Here is a 12,130-nt window from a genome sequence, read left to right as displayed (position 1 = left end):
CATATCAATAATAATCAAAAAAATTAATATAAATATCAATAATAATCAAAAATAGTAAAATCAATATCAATAATAATCCAAACTATTAATATCTATATCAATAATAATCAAAAATATTACACATGTCAATAATAATTAAAAAAAATTAATATAAATATCATTAATAATCAAAATATTAAAATCAATATCAATAATAATCCAAACTTTTATATCAACAGTGTTCAAAATAAGCACTTATCCTCTTGTCCTCTTGTCCAAAAATCACTGGGGACAACCATATTGAGCTATGTACTTATCCCCTGGACAACCACTATATTTTACCTCCAAGTATATAACACATTTTGGGGACAACCAAAATGTATTGAGGACAAGCAGAATTTATGCTTTAGTTATCCTCGGGATAACCTCCATATTTTCCTTATTTCGGACACTGTATATCAATATCAATAATAATCAAAAATATTAACATCAATATCAATAATGATCAAAAATATTATCATCAATGTCAAATAATAATCAAAAATATTAACATCAATATCAATAATAATCAAAAATATTAACATCAATATCAATATCAATAATAATCAAAAATATTAATTTTTTTTTTATTATTATTGATATTTCTTTATATGAACTTCAAAATTGCATCGTTCCGGACATTCTATTGAAATCGAACTGACGTCAAAAATGTCAAAAATCGCACAAAAAGTTTAAAATCGTGGACAATCGTTTAAAAATCGTAACCCATCGCAGACCGCCGTTTCAATGCCACAGGTACTCGCAAACGATCCGCCATCAACAGTCAATATCGGTCACCCTCCGGACAAAATTCGCAAGTCACTTTCGCACCAAGATCGTTACAATTTCGTTACTTGCCACAATGTGTCGTCAGGGTTCGAGATGTGACGTCACTTGCCGTTGTTTTTTCGTCAATGGTCGTTGACAACGACTACCAACGAAATTGTGACGACCTAAAGACGGCCTCGCACGGTATGGAAACGTCAAAGAAATTAGGGTTGCGGTCTCCAACGAAATTACTCTTTTTTTAGGTCTGTCCCAAAAAGAATATGATTTAAAGTAACAGGAATACCAAATTTTGTAAAAACTAGGCTTGAAGCTGAACCCAGATAGGTTTCACCTTATTTGGTCAGAATGTGCTTAATTATTTCAGATTTCTTATTACAAAAAGTACACAAATTGTTATTTCTTTGGTTAATTTTATACATAAAGGTATTGGTTATTAAAATGCAATTTTGAATTCTGTACTGAAACCATCATAATTTCACATGTATCTTACATTTAAAAGGTGTAAAACACTGCGTCTTCTGTTCATCATCTTGCAAAAAAGAAAACCCAATTTCTTTTTTTGGGGGGGTCTGAAAATCAATACAAAATGGTGCCGCGGTCAAATGAAAAGAAATGTAATGCCCAAATGTCTTGAGGATATGCCTCATGTGATTATCTGATTATCTGGCATCATTAAAATTTCCTTTGAAAAGATTGTGTGCGTGTTTTATGCAAAGCGCCCTCACATCCTTATTTGGATGTAAAACAGCCATTTTAAGAAAACGACAACTCCAATTTTTATGCAACTTTCAAAAATGGAATTCTAGACATCAATTACATACAAATCAACACCAACTTTAATAGAATCAGGCATATAATAATGATTGTTGATGAAAATATTGATTTTCAGGACCCCACAGACCCCCTGTCCATACTTGTTTTGGCCGGCACCTACTCATTTTTTTGCCAGTTTGGATGAAAATTTTGTAAAAATGCTTAGGAGATCATACTGCATCAAATAAGCATAAAATAAGAAATAGGGCACGAGGTAAGTTAGGCGGATGACTTTGATTTTAAACAGGTTTAGAATGGCATAAGGATCATCACATTTAAATTTCAGCTTAATTGGAGTATTTTGAAAACTTGACCTTTGACCCCTTTATGATTTAAAATTAATTTTAAAATATTTTAAACATGTTTAGAATGTCATAAGGATCATTGCATAATACTGCTTTTGACTAAGTTGGATCGAAATCTGATAAGTATGTGGATGAAGTAGCAAATTGTGAGAAAGAATGAAAGAAATGGCAAGAAATACCGCCCAACTTAAGAAAAGGAAATGAAAAATATAGATTAAAATGTTAACAACTTTGCTATATACTGGGGATATACGTTGACAAAATCTTAATTTAAAAAATCTTTACTGCTTTTCTCTTATTTAGATCCTGGTCAAGTCCGTCTTGTTGGTGGCAGCAATTCATATGAAGGCAGAGTGGAAGTATTTTACAATGATACTTGGGGTACAGTGTGTGATGACTCATGGGATAATGATGATGCAGTGGTAGTTTGTCGTCAACTTGGATTTCCATCTGGTGATGCACAAGCTGTTAGCGATGCTCAGTTTGGAGAGGGAATTGGACAAATATGGCTGGATGATGTACGTTGTTCAGGATTTGATAGTGGTTTAGATGAATGCAGGCATAGTGGATGGGGAAATCATAACTGCAACCACTATGAAGATGCAGGGGTCATTTGTAACTTTGGTATGTATTAATTATTAATTGGGGTCATGCTTAGCCCGAAAACTGCCATAGTTTTAGAAAAGTATCAAATTTATGAATCTTTAGGAAATAGTTCATTGAATATATCACTTAAGAATTCACACCGTTACATAGCACATAGCTGACCTATATATTCTCTAGTTTGGGAAAAGGAGAAAAAATATTATTCAAGAACCACCCTTACAAAAGTAAATAAAATATTGTTGATATAAAAAATAATAAGAGAGATACTTTGCTCAAACAGAGTTTGTAAAAGCACCTTTATCTTGATTAAAAAGACCTGCTTCATGCATCTTATTATAGATCCTGGTCAAGTCCGTCTTGTCGGTGGCAGTAATTCAAGTGAAGGCAGAGTGGAAGTATCCTACAATGATACTTGGGGTACAGTGTGTGATGACTCATGGGATAATGACGATGCAATGGTAGTTTGTCGTCAACTTGGATTTCCTTCTGGTGATACACAAGCTGTTAGCAATGCTCAGTTTGGAGAGGGAACTGGACCAATTTGGTTGGATGATGTCATCTGTTCAGGATCAGAAAATATTCTAGATGAATGCAGTCATAATGGGTGGGGAATAAACAACTGTGACCATAGTGCAGATGCAGGGGTCATTTGCCCTCCAAAAGGTATGTACTTACGATATTGATATAATATTGGATGGCTGAGCATGATACCATAACATATCAGATGAGTCATATAAATATCGGACGAGCCAACGGCGAGTTCGATATTTGTATGACGAATCCGATATGTTATGGTATTATGCGATATAAGCCTTCCAATATTATCATTATTAGGTTTTCTTAACTCCTAATAACCCGAAAACATAATAATGTGTTAAATTGGTACATATCATCGGCCGTATCACATACTGTTGTATTTGCAAAATACGCATTTCGAGAGAATTTGAAAATTTAGCGATTTTCATTTGCTGCATAAAATCAATTAAAACATTGCTGTCGATTAAAACATGGTTAAAGTAATGCAAATATACCATATTTTCAATGTAATTCACTTATCACTATCAGAGTATAACTTTTTCTGCACAAAATCAATACTAAATAAAATACGTCACTATATGAAAAGGACAAATGACAATTTTGCCGTTCAAATAACAAATACGTCGCACAAATACATCACTATGTGAAACAGTTGCACAAATACGTCACTATGTGAAAAGGACAAAACAGCAATTTTCCGTGCAATAATAAAGTCGTGCAAATACGTCGAGCAAATATGTCACTATGTGAAACGGGAAATTCTTCAAATTGCAGATACAACATATTGGGCTTTATACTTGGGCAGGATAGGTGATCGGCAAATATGTCGTTATGTGATTCAGACATTTCAATGTTTTGCAAATACGACAAAATTGAATTAATTAATATCTTACTATTTAAGCCACTTTGAGGCATGGATTTTGGTGAATATATAGAGTAGATAACAAACTAATGTACCAATTTTCTCCAAAATGTCGAATACGTCAGTATGTGATACGGCCGACGATATGGTACTTTTTGCGCACCTGCATATATACTCAGCTTAGGGTTAGGGTCTTTAAGGTTAGTGTACAGGTTAGAGTTTAGGCAAGAGTCATGGTTATGATATGTCATCAGGCTTATGGAATTGTCCAGGTTGACCAAAAACAATTTTTTTTACAATCCAATTTAATTTTAACACCCAGCAGTGATTACAGTATTAAGTCGTCTTGGCTGAACTTGTATGCACTTAGCAGGCATTAACTTCCATATACTTTTCATTGTCATATTTTAACTCTTTATTATTCAAGATAATGGGAGAAATTCAATGCACTTTTTGTTTAATATTTTGTATCTTCACAGAGGAACCACTACAATGTCTAGAATGTGTATTTTCTGAGTTTTTTCCTGCTTCAAATGATGATTATGGCGACTACTACAGTGATGAGACATGCATCAGTGGCACTGGAATTTCATCCTTTGCTTGTGACGTAACCCCCAGGGATGGACTAGTCCAAAAATGTGTTGCAATAGAATATGTACTGAAAATTCCCAATTATGGTTCATATGGATACGAAGGTAAGAGGCTATGCACCATAGTATGAAGCATTGGAACCTTGAAACAATCCAATATTTTATACCTACTGACTCAGAAGATCAAGTTAATGATTCTTACCCACAATTTCTAACAGGTCAATGTACAAGGGGGAGAAAATAACAGTTATCACACACTAAGACATTTTTAAAGGGGAGTTACCCTATTGGTGTAGACCCAGGGTTTAGATATGGAATATCTTCAAACTTACATACAAAGTCAAACATGTCCCCTTTTACAGCATTTTCATTGTAAATGTGAATAATTAGCACAATTAGCAAGCCATTGCATTTTGGTCCCACATTATTGTACATGCGAAAATATCAGTGTACTATTCACCGACCGTATTAAACTTCATTTGAGATGAAAGCGGTATAAGTGCACCAGCTGGGGAAATGCACCTAGTCAGGGTTAGGGGCCACTTGTATGTTAAGTTGTATATCACCAGTGTTCAAAAAACAAGGAAAATGGTCCTTTTTTTAACGGCTGGGGATGATACACTTATCTAGTATCTCGTTTAGAGTATCAAAAACAATTAAAAAAAAAAGGGGGAAGGATGGCTTTATTGCACATATTTTACTCAAAAAAGGTAGCTAAACTCGGCACCCAGATGCTGAAAAATCAGTCAAAATGTTGGTAAATTCTATTAAAAGAATTCCCCAAAACGTGTGCTTTTTTCAATTCTCTTGGCCTCTTAAATGATCACTACAGCCCTCCATTCATCGTGGTAGTGAACATTTTTATGTGTAGGGCACGGCTCATAAAAGTAAAATACTTGTTTAGGATAGGACACCACATAACTGCTTTGGGTTCATTTTACACTAAGGAAAATACTTTCTTTGGGTCACTTTTTGAAAGTCTTTGTACGCAGTGGGGGGAATCTAGACCGGTGGCACCACCACTTTCAAAAACCTTGCTTCTTTCGTGTTTGAATTATTTCAGATCAATATCAAACCACAAAGGAACCTACAACACCCACAACAGGTATTTCTTTACTGTATTTCTTATATACAAGGGGGATAAATTACAATGTAAACATAACATGCATAGGCAGATAAGCCAGGGAAAAAAGACTTCGGACGTACCTGCTTGTGCGTGGACTTGAATCCCAGACTTTTGAAAGATAAGTATAATAATGCTCTTCCAGCTGAGCTAGAGTGAGGCTGTCCTTGATGTACAAGGCTAAACATCTGGGACTCATTGTTGAACAGTCATGATAAACAGCAATATATAAAAACATGATAAAATACAATACATTTATTTGGGTTTAACAACCCTAAATAAATCCTAGAAAAGCCTCTTATGAAACTTATTTCTGGGATGGGTTTGGGGACAAGCCCTGGGGACAGTCAAGGTTTACATCATACTCTTCTTGAAGCTGATCGACTGTCAGGCTCTTCAGTACATCAGAACGACAACTTAAAGTCCTTTCGAAATTCTCTCATTGGTCATATACCCAACTCTCATGCATCATGGGGAAAGCTGAAGTTCCAATGTACTCTATGGATGTTGCCAATTCAAATAATTGAGACTTGATTGAGCAAGAATTCTAACCACAGAGCCATGCTCTCCCTAAGGTCATCTACTTGAAAGGGTATTCCTAACTATGGAATTCTTCTACACAGTTTTTGTGACCTATGCACTGAACTCCACTTGGACATAATTTATATATTGCATAATCCAGTATTCTACTAGTCTTGTAATTGTTTATTTATACATTATTTAGTAGTACGTCCATGATACAATTGACAATGTTTACCTTTAATTGTTACAGCTACAAGTACAGTGAGATCGTTTGCTAGGACCTGTGTAGCAGCTCCTCCTGACCCAGACCTGTCATTGTTTGGTCCAGATGCCATCGCTTTATTCGGAGATATTGATTTTACTGACTACAATTATGGAGACTATAGTTATGGAAATCCAGGACCACCAGATGGCATTTTTCTGAGAGTCCACACTTGTGACCAAGATGATTGCACAAGTAAGCATGTAACAGTGCAGAATGTTGATTGGGGATCCATACTTTTTTTGTAGGATATTCTTGTTTGGGAAATTCAGATATTACCGAGTCATTCCAATTGATTCTGATCGACAAAGGATATTTGTTTATGAATAGGGGAACAGTAATAAAAGCTGTGGCGTGCTAGGAGTTCACTCTCTCTCACTCACGCTCTAGGCGAAACAACACCACAATTATGGGTCGCTCCGTATTATCATTTATATTATGTATGGAAATGAAGAAATAAATATCATTGTTGCTGTCAGAACTTTTATATTATTACCAGTAGCCTACCGAATCCACCTACTCTTACAATGGTGTCAAACGGCCCGCTAACAAGCATATCTTATGGTGCCATGTGAGAGTACACATACTAATCTATTCATTAATCTAACACACTTTATCATTTCATATATCAAGTAAAATAATATTCAAATATCATTTCATGAGGAAACAATGGGAATTATAACCCCTATCTAAACCCTTCTAAATTCTACCCAAAATCTAACCTTCATTGTTAAGGTCGGTGACCCAACTAATACCATCACCCACCCCTCAAACTTGAGGTTTTGAAGAAAGCGCATATGTTTCTCATAACCCCAGTTCAAATCATCCAACAATGATCTGATTGGATCAAGCTAACACACAGCTTGTGATAATTCGTCGGTCGAAACACATAGTGGCGTATAGTGATTTTCTAAATTGTCAGTTTCACATAGTGGCGTATAGGTTTAGAGCTAGCTATTACCCTATAATATTTATTCCTTGTTAACTATTAAAGATACAGTATAGTAGATTGAACCTTTAACTTCAATTACAAATGGAATGGGGCCACTGACAGATAACAGTGGAGGAGTATCGACTCAGTTACTAGTAGCCAATCCTTCAAAAACATTTTGATCGGAAACGTATTTTGTCCTTCACGTACGCCACTATGTGTTGCGACCGACGAATTATCCATTGATTTGTATGTAATATTTCACATTTGCAGCTGACTTGACTCCATGTGCAGACCCAACGCAAATCCAATGTTATAACAGCACTGAGTGTATCGACTTGTCACAATTCTGTGATGACCGTGTTGACTGTCCAGGCGGTGAGGATGAGGGTGAAGGAACATGTATCGGTAAGAAGTTTTTCTCATAGTATTCAAATTAAAGCATTAGGAAACGAATTTAGAGAAAACCTCCTGTTAATAAAATACTACGCTGAGCCACCAGCCTGGGTGGTTCACGCTCCGGTAATTTAAGATGATTGAGCTCAGTAATACATCAAAGAATGTCTTCCAATTCATGAAAACAAATAGATAATCAGCTTATCGGATTAAAAGCTTAGAGGGAAGGTCTTGCTGCTCAGCGAGTGTTTGTAATTATCAGGTTTTCTCCAAATTCATTCTCTAATGGAGACTATTAATGAGTCACTAAATCATCCAAAATCCAATTTGTGCATATTTGTAAAGAGTGTTTAGACCTTTTTCTGATGACGTCACCTAATCGATATTGGAGTCGCAGATGTAAACAAACAACACGTGCATTTCCCACATGCCCACAGTGTGAAAACACCAAATACTGTGTATTTTCTCCTCTGTTTTGTCATCTTTCACTTTAGCTTCCATAAAATAATTTTTTAAAGGGAACTGTATACTTGTTACCTTTGTTTCAGATTGTTTTGATCCCACAAAATACAAAAAAAAAAACCCGCCAAGCTATTTGAAAATTAATCTTTGTTTTGTTTCACATTTTGTTTACTTTTTACACTGTGATGAACTAAACGCGGACTGCGAGCTCAGTGGCAATTCCGTTGATCGCGCGCTGGCGCGGTATTTGCGTTAGGGTGCTGATGACTCGAATGCTGAACCCAATATTGATTGATTGGTGACGTTTGAGAAAAAGGTCTATACTATACTAACATACCCTGCAAGTGATATGACTGAAAACGATCTAACAAGGGCAAGATGTCACATTTTGGACAATGTTAGAGGAGTATGTCCATACAGACAATTGAGCTACATGCAATTCCCATTTGATTCAAATGAAAAACACACGAAATGAAAATTGTATTGACTTATCCTTCACTTTTAAACTATTTCTACAAATTCTAAATATATTTTTACTCCTTCGCTGATATCAGTAATAGTACCTTTAAGTAATGATTGTTACCCAAAAAATCTTAAATATCAGGGCGGTCAGTATTCCAGGAAGGGGGGTGCAAGACTTCACACATTAGGGAAGCTCCTCCCCCAGCCAAACCATTGAATGTATAGTTCATGAAAGGTAGAATTATGTTTCATTCAATCACACAAAGCCAATGACAATTTTTAAATTGCTTAAAAGCTTAAACATTTCAACTTCAATCCCATAATACCAGAATGTTTAACACTTGTTACTTTCTTTGCTCATTTCAGTACAATATCCAACCACAGAGGAACCTACAACATCCATAACAGGTATTTTTTTGAACATATATTATACCGTGTCAAGCAATTTGTTGAAATAGATGCATTTTAATTATGTTGTAAATGTTTCCTCAGAACTTGGTCAAATGTCCTTTTTTTAAATATGTTCTATTCAGGAAGAATATCCATTCCTTTATCTATATTGAAGTTGTTAGGAGAAGATTTGATATACCAAGCTTCCAAGAACCTCCTTGCCACTTGATGTTTAAAATCTAGCAGTATAAAACAATGATTCATTGACATGTACGGGGTTTTCTAGAAGGTTTTATTGAGCGGTGTTTTAAAAATGGTAGACTCAATTTAGGAGTACAAAACATTTCTTTGCATAACTTGATATTCATTTTGTTGAAAAATTCAAAAAGCTGTGAATAGAAGAATCATTTTGCTATATACCCTCCCAAAGTAATTCCCGGTGATTTTATCATTTTGAAACAACTGCTGATTAAAAACCTCAATGAAAACCTCATTTATGTCATAATTAGCTTCATTGAATCATTATTTTGCACTACATGATGGTTGCAGGGTGACTAAGGGATCAGAGACAGCTAGAAGGTAAAGGAAAACAAAACAATTAAATGAATCAAGATGGAAATTTAACCCTTACAATATATAACAATAGACCTTTTAAGGTCTATTTAAAAAGTGTAATATGATGAAGTCAGTGTACGAGAAATAATGAAAATGTATGAAATCATCATATCGATTATCTGTGACCGCCTTCCGCTGTCTACTACAAACCATGATGTAGTCGCATTTAAGGGTCCTGATAGAAATAAATGAAGGGTTGGTATGGACTAGCCAAACTGGATTGATGCATGTTCTGATGAAGGTAGGGGGAAATGAGTGTTCTAAAGATTGACCAAAGAGTCAGGCAGGAGGGATGGTCTAAACTTAGTAATGGTGCCATAATATTTGAAGGCAATTTTAGTTTTATTGGATGTGTGTGGTTTCGATGACAGGTCGTTTGATGCTACAAAATTTATTATCTCCTGTTATAGTGAATTTGATTGACTAGGTCCTTATTATGAATCCTGATCTGCCTGATAGCCTTATTGTAGGATACAAAATAAATTACAAAATGAACTGACTTGTTTTCCTTGTTAAATGTGTTACTTATCTGGACAGTCTGGGGTAAACGCTCTTCTCTTCTCGAAATTTATTTCAGTCCGTCTTGTTGGTGGCAGCAATTCAAGTGAAGGCAGAGTAGAAGTATTTTACAATGGTGCTTGGGGTACAGTGTGTGATGACTCGTGGGATAATGATGATGCAATGGTAGTTTGTCGGCAACTTGGATTTCCATCTGGTGATGCACAAGCTGTTAGCAATGCTCAGTTTGGACAAGGAACCGGACAGATATGGCTGGATGATGTAAGCTGTTCAGGATCAGAAAGTGGTTTAGATGAATGCCGTCATATTGGATGGGGAAATAACGACTGTGACCACTATGAAGATGCAGGAGTCATTTGTAACCTTGGTATGTACTAATTATTAATTTGGGTCATGCCGACTCCTAAAACCATTCATAGCTTTAGAAAATTTTAAAATGTATGAAACTGCAGGATTTTTTCATTGAATTCAGATATATATCACAAAAGAATCTACAACCTTCCAAACTGACCTACTCTCTAGTTTGGGAAAAGGGACAAAATATTATTCAAGATCCATCCTTCCTACAAAAGTAAATAAAAAAATATAGAAAATAATAAGAGAAAGACTGTGCACATACAGAGTGTTTATAAAAGTATCTTTATCTTGATTAAGGTGTCATATGAGGGATTGGCAATAACATATGAAGGGAATATTATTACATCAACTACGAGTATAATATAAAGACAAGCATTTTTTTAAATCTCATTTGCGTAATTAATTAGCTAATTTGCATAATTAATTAGCGTTGAAGGTCAAACTTTCAAAAAAATATAGCTCTACAACTGAATGTCCTATGAAGTTGATTGAGGTGTTAAAATTTAGCTTTAGAAAAGATCTAGTCAGTGCACCTATTTTGAGTCCTACAGGGGGTAAGGCAAAATCAGACACTTTGATATTTCTTACACATGATCTCTAGTATTTTGTCTGGGCACCTGGTATGAAATTTGGTAAATCTTAAGCTGTTTGATTGAGGTCCATTAATTGTTTAGATCATAATATAATGCACATTTTTGCCAAATTTGAGGTCTGTAGGGGGTGTAAGTTTGGCTCCACATTTTTTTGAAAATGCATATCCGCTAAAATATGAAATATAGGGTCCACAACTTATAAGTTCCCCCCTAAATACGTTTTAAAATAAATCGAAAAATATTTGACGAAATGGAACCGTGTAAAAAGGTATGTGTAGCCTCATTTGTTTTACACATACGGACCAAATTATAGCGTCACACATCATTGCGTTCAATCACAATGGTTCATTATGTAAAAAATAGAGACAGTTTTAAACAGTGTTAAAATTTGCATCTGAGTCCATAGGAGTCAACTCTCAAACAATGCAGTAAACATATTCATGTGTTTGCTGAAGAAAACCTGACTGCTATGGACTCAGGTGCAACTTTTAAAACGGCCTCTTGTCTTACACAATTAACCATTGTGACTGAACGCAATGATGTGTGACGCTATATATAATTCTATTACCCCCACGACCCATTATTCAAAATCGCGCACTGTGATTTGTTGAAACGCGTCACGTGACAGACCATTAATTAGCGATAAAGTGTCAAGGGCAACGAACTTTATGTTCTTCTATCATCACAGCGCACAGCAGAGCGCACAGCAGTAACTGCAGTATGATCTACTGCTTATGTAGGGGAGAATGGAATGTCAGGGGTGTGTTATTGTATGTACATACCTGCTTATGGGGGAGAATGGAATGTTAGGTCGTGTTATTGGAATGTACATACGCTTTGGCTACGCTTATGCGCTCCACCTTGAGGTAAACAATTTGAAATATTTGGGCACAAAATTTGATATTTTCTCTTTAAATCACACTATTTTGTGGTAATAGAATAGAAATAAAGGGTGCAGCATTATCCTTTACGCAAATA

The 12,130-nt window shown here is 35.3% G+C and overlaps 1 protein-coding gene across 1 annotated transcript in view; it reads left to right on the top strand.

The window, feature by feature from the left end:
• LOC140167658 (uncharacterized) overlaps positions 1-12,130 on the top strand; it is a 105,873-nt gene that overhangs the window by 9,207 nt on the left and 84,536 nt on the right. The window contains exons 4-11 of the mRNA XM_072190954.1: positions 2,229-2,549; positions 2,871-3,194; positions 4,410-4,625; positions 5,584-5,625; positions 6,416-6,622; positions 7,632-7,766; positions 9,045-9,086; positions 10,261-10,569. Coding sequence (XP_072047055.1) covers positions 2,229-2,549; positions 2,871-3,194; positions 4,410-4,625; positions 5,584-5,625; positions 6,416-6,622; positions 7,632-7,766; positions 9,045-9,086; positions 10,261-10,569 — 1,596 coding nt within the window. The remainder of the gene's footprint in view (positions 1-2,228; positions 2,550-2,870; positions 3,195-4,409; positions 4,626-5,583; positions 5,626-6,415; positions 6,623-7,631; positions 7,767-9,044; positions 9,087-10,260; positions 10,570-12,130) is intronic.

This window comes from Amphiura filiformis, chromosome 13 (assembly GCF_039555335.1).
Source record: "Amphiura filiformis chromosome 13, Afil_fr2py, whole genome shotgun sequence".
Classification (NCBI taxonomy): Eukaryota; Metazoa; Echinodermata; class Ophiuroidea; order Amphilepidida; family Amphiuridae; genus Amphiura; species Amphiura filiformis.
Note: the sequence above shows the minus strand (reverse complement) of the source record. Positions and strands in the feature narration are given on the sequence as shown.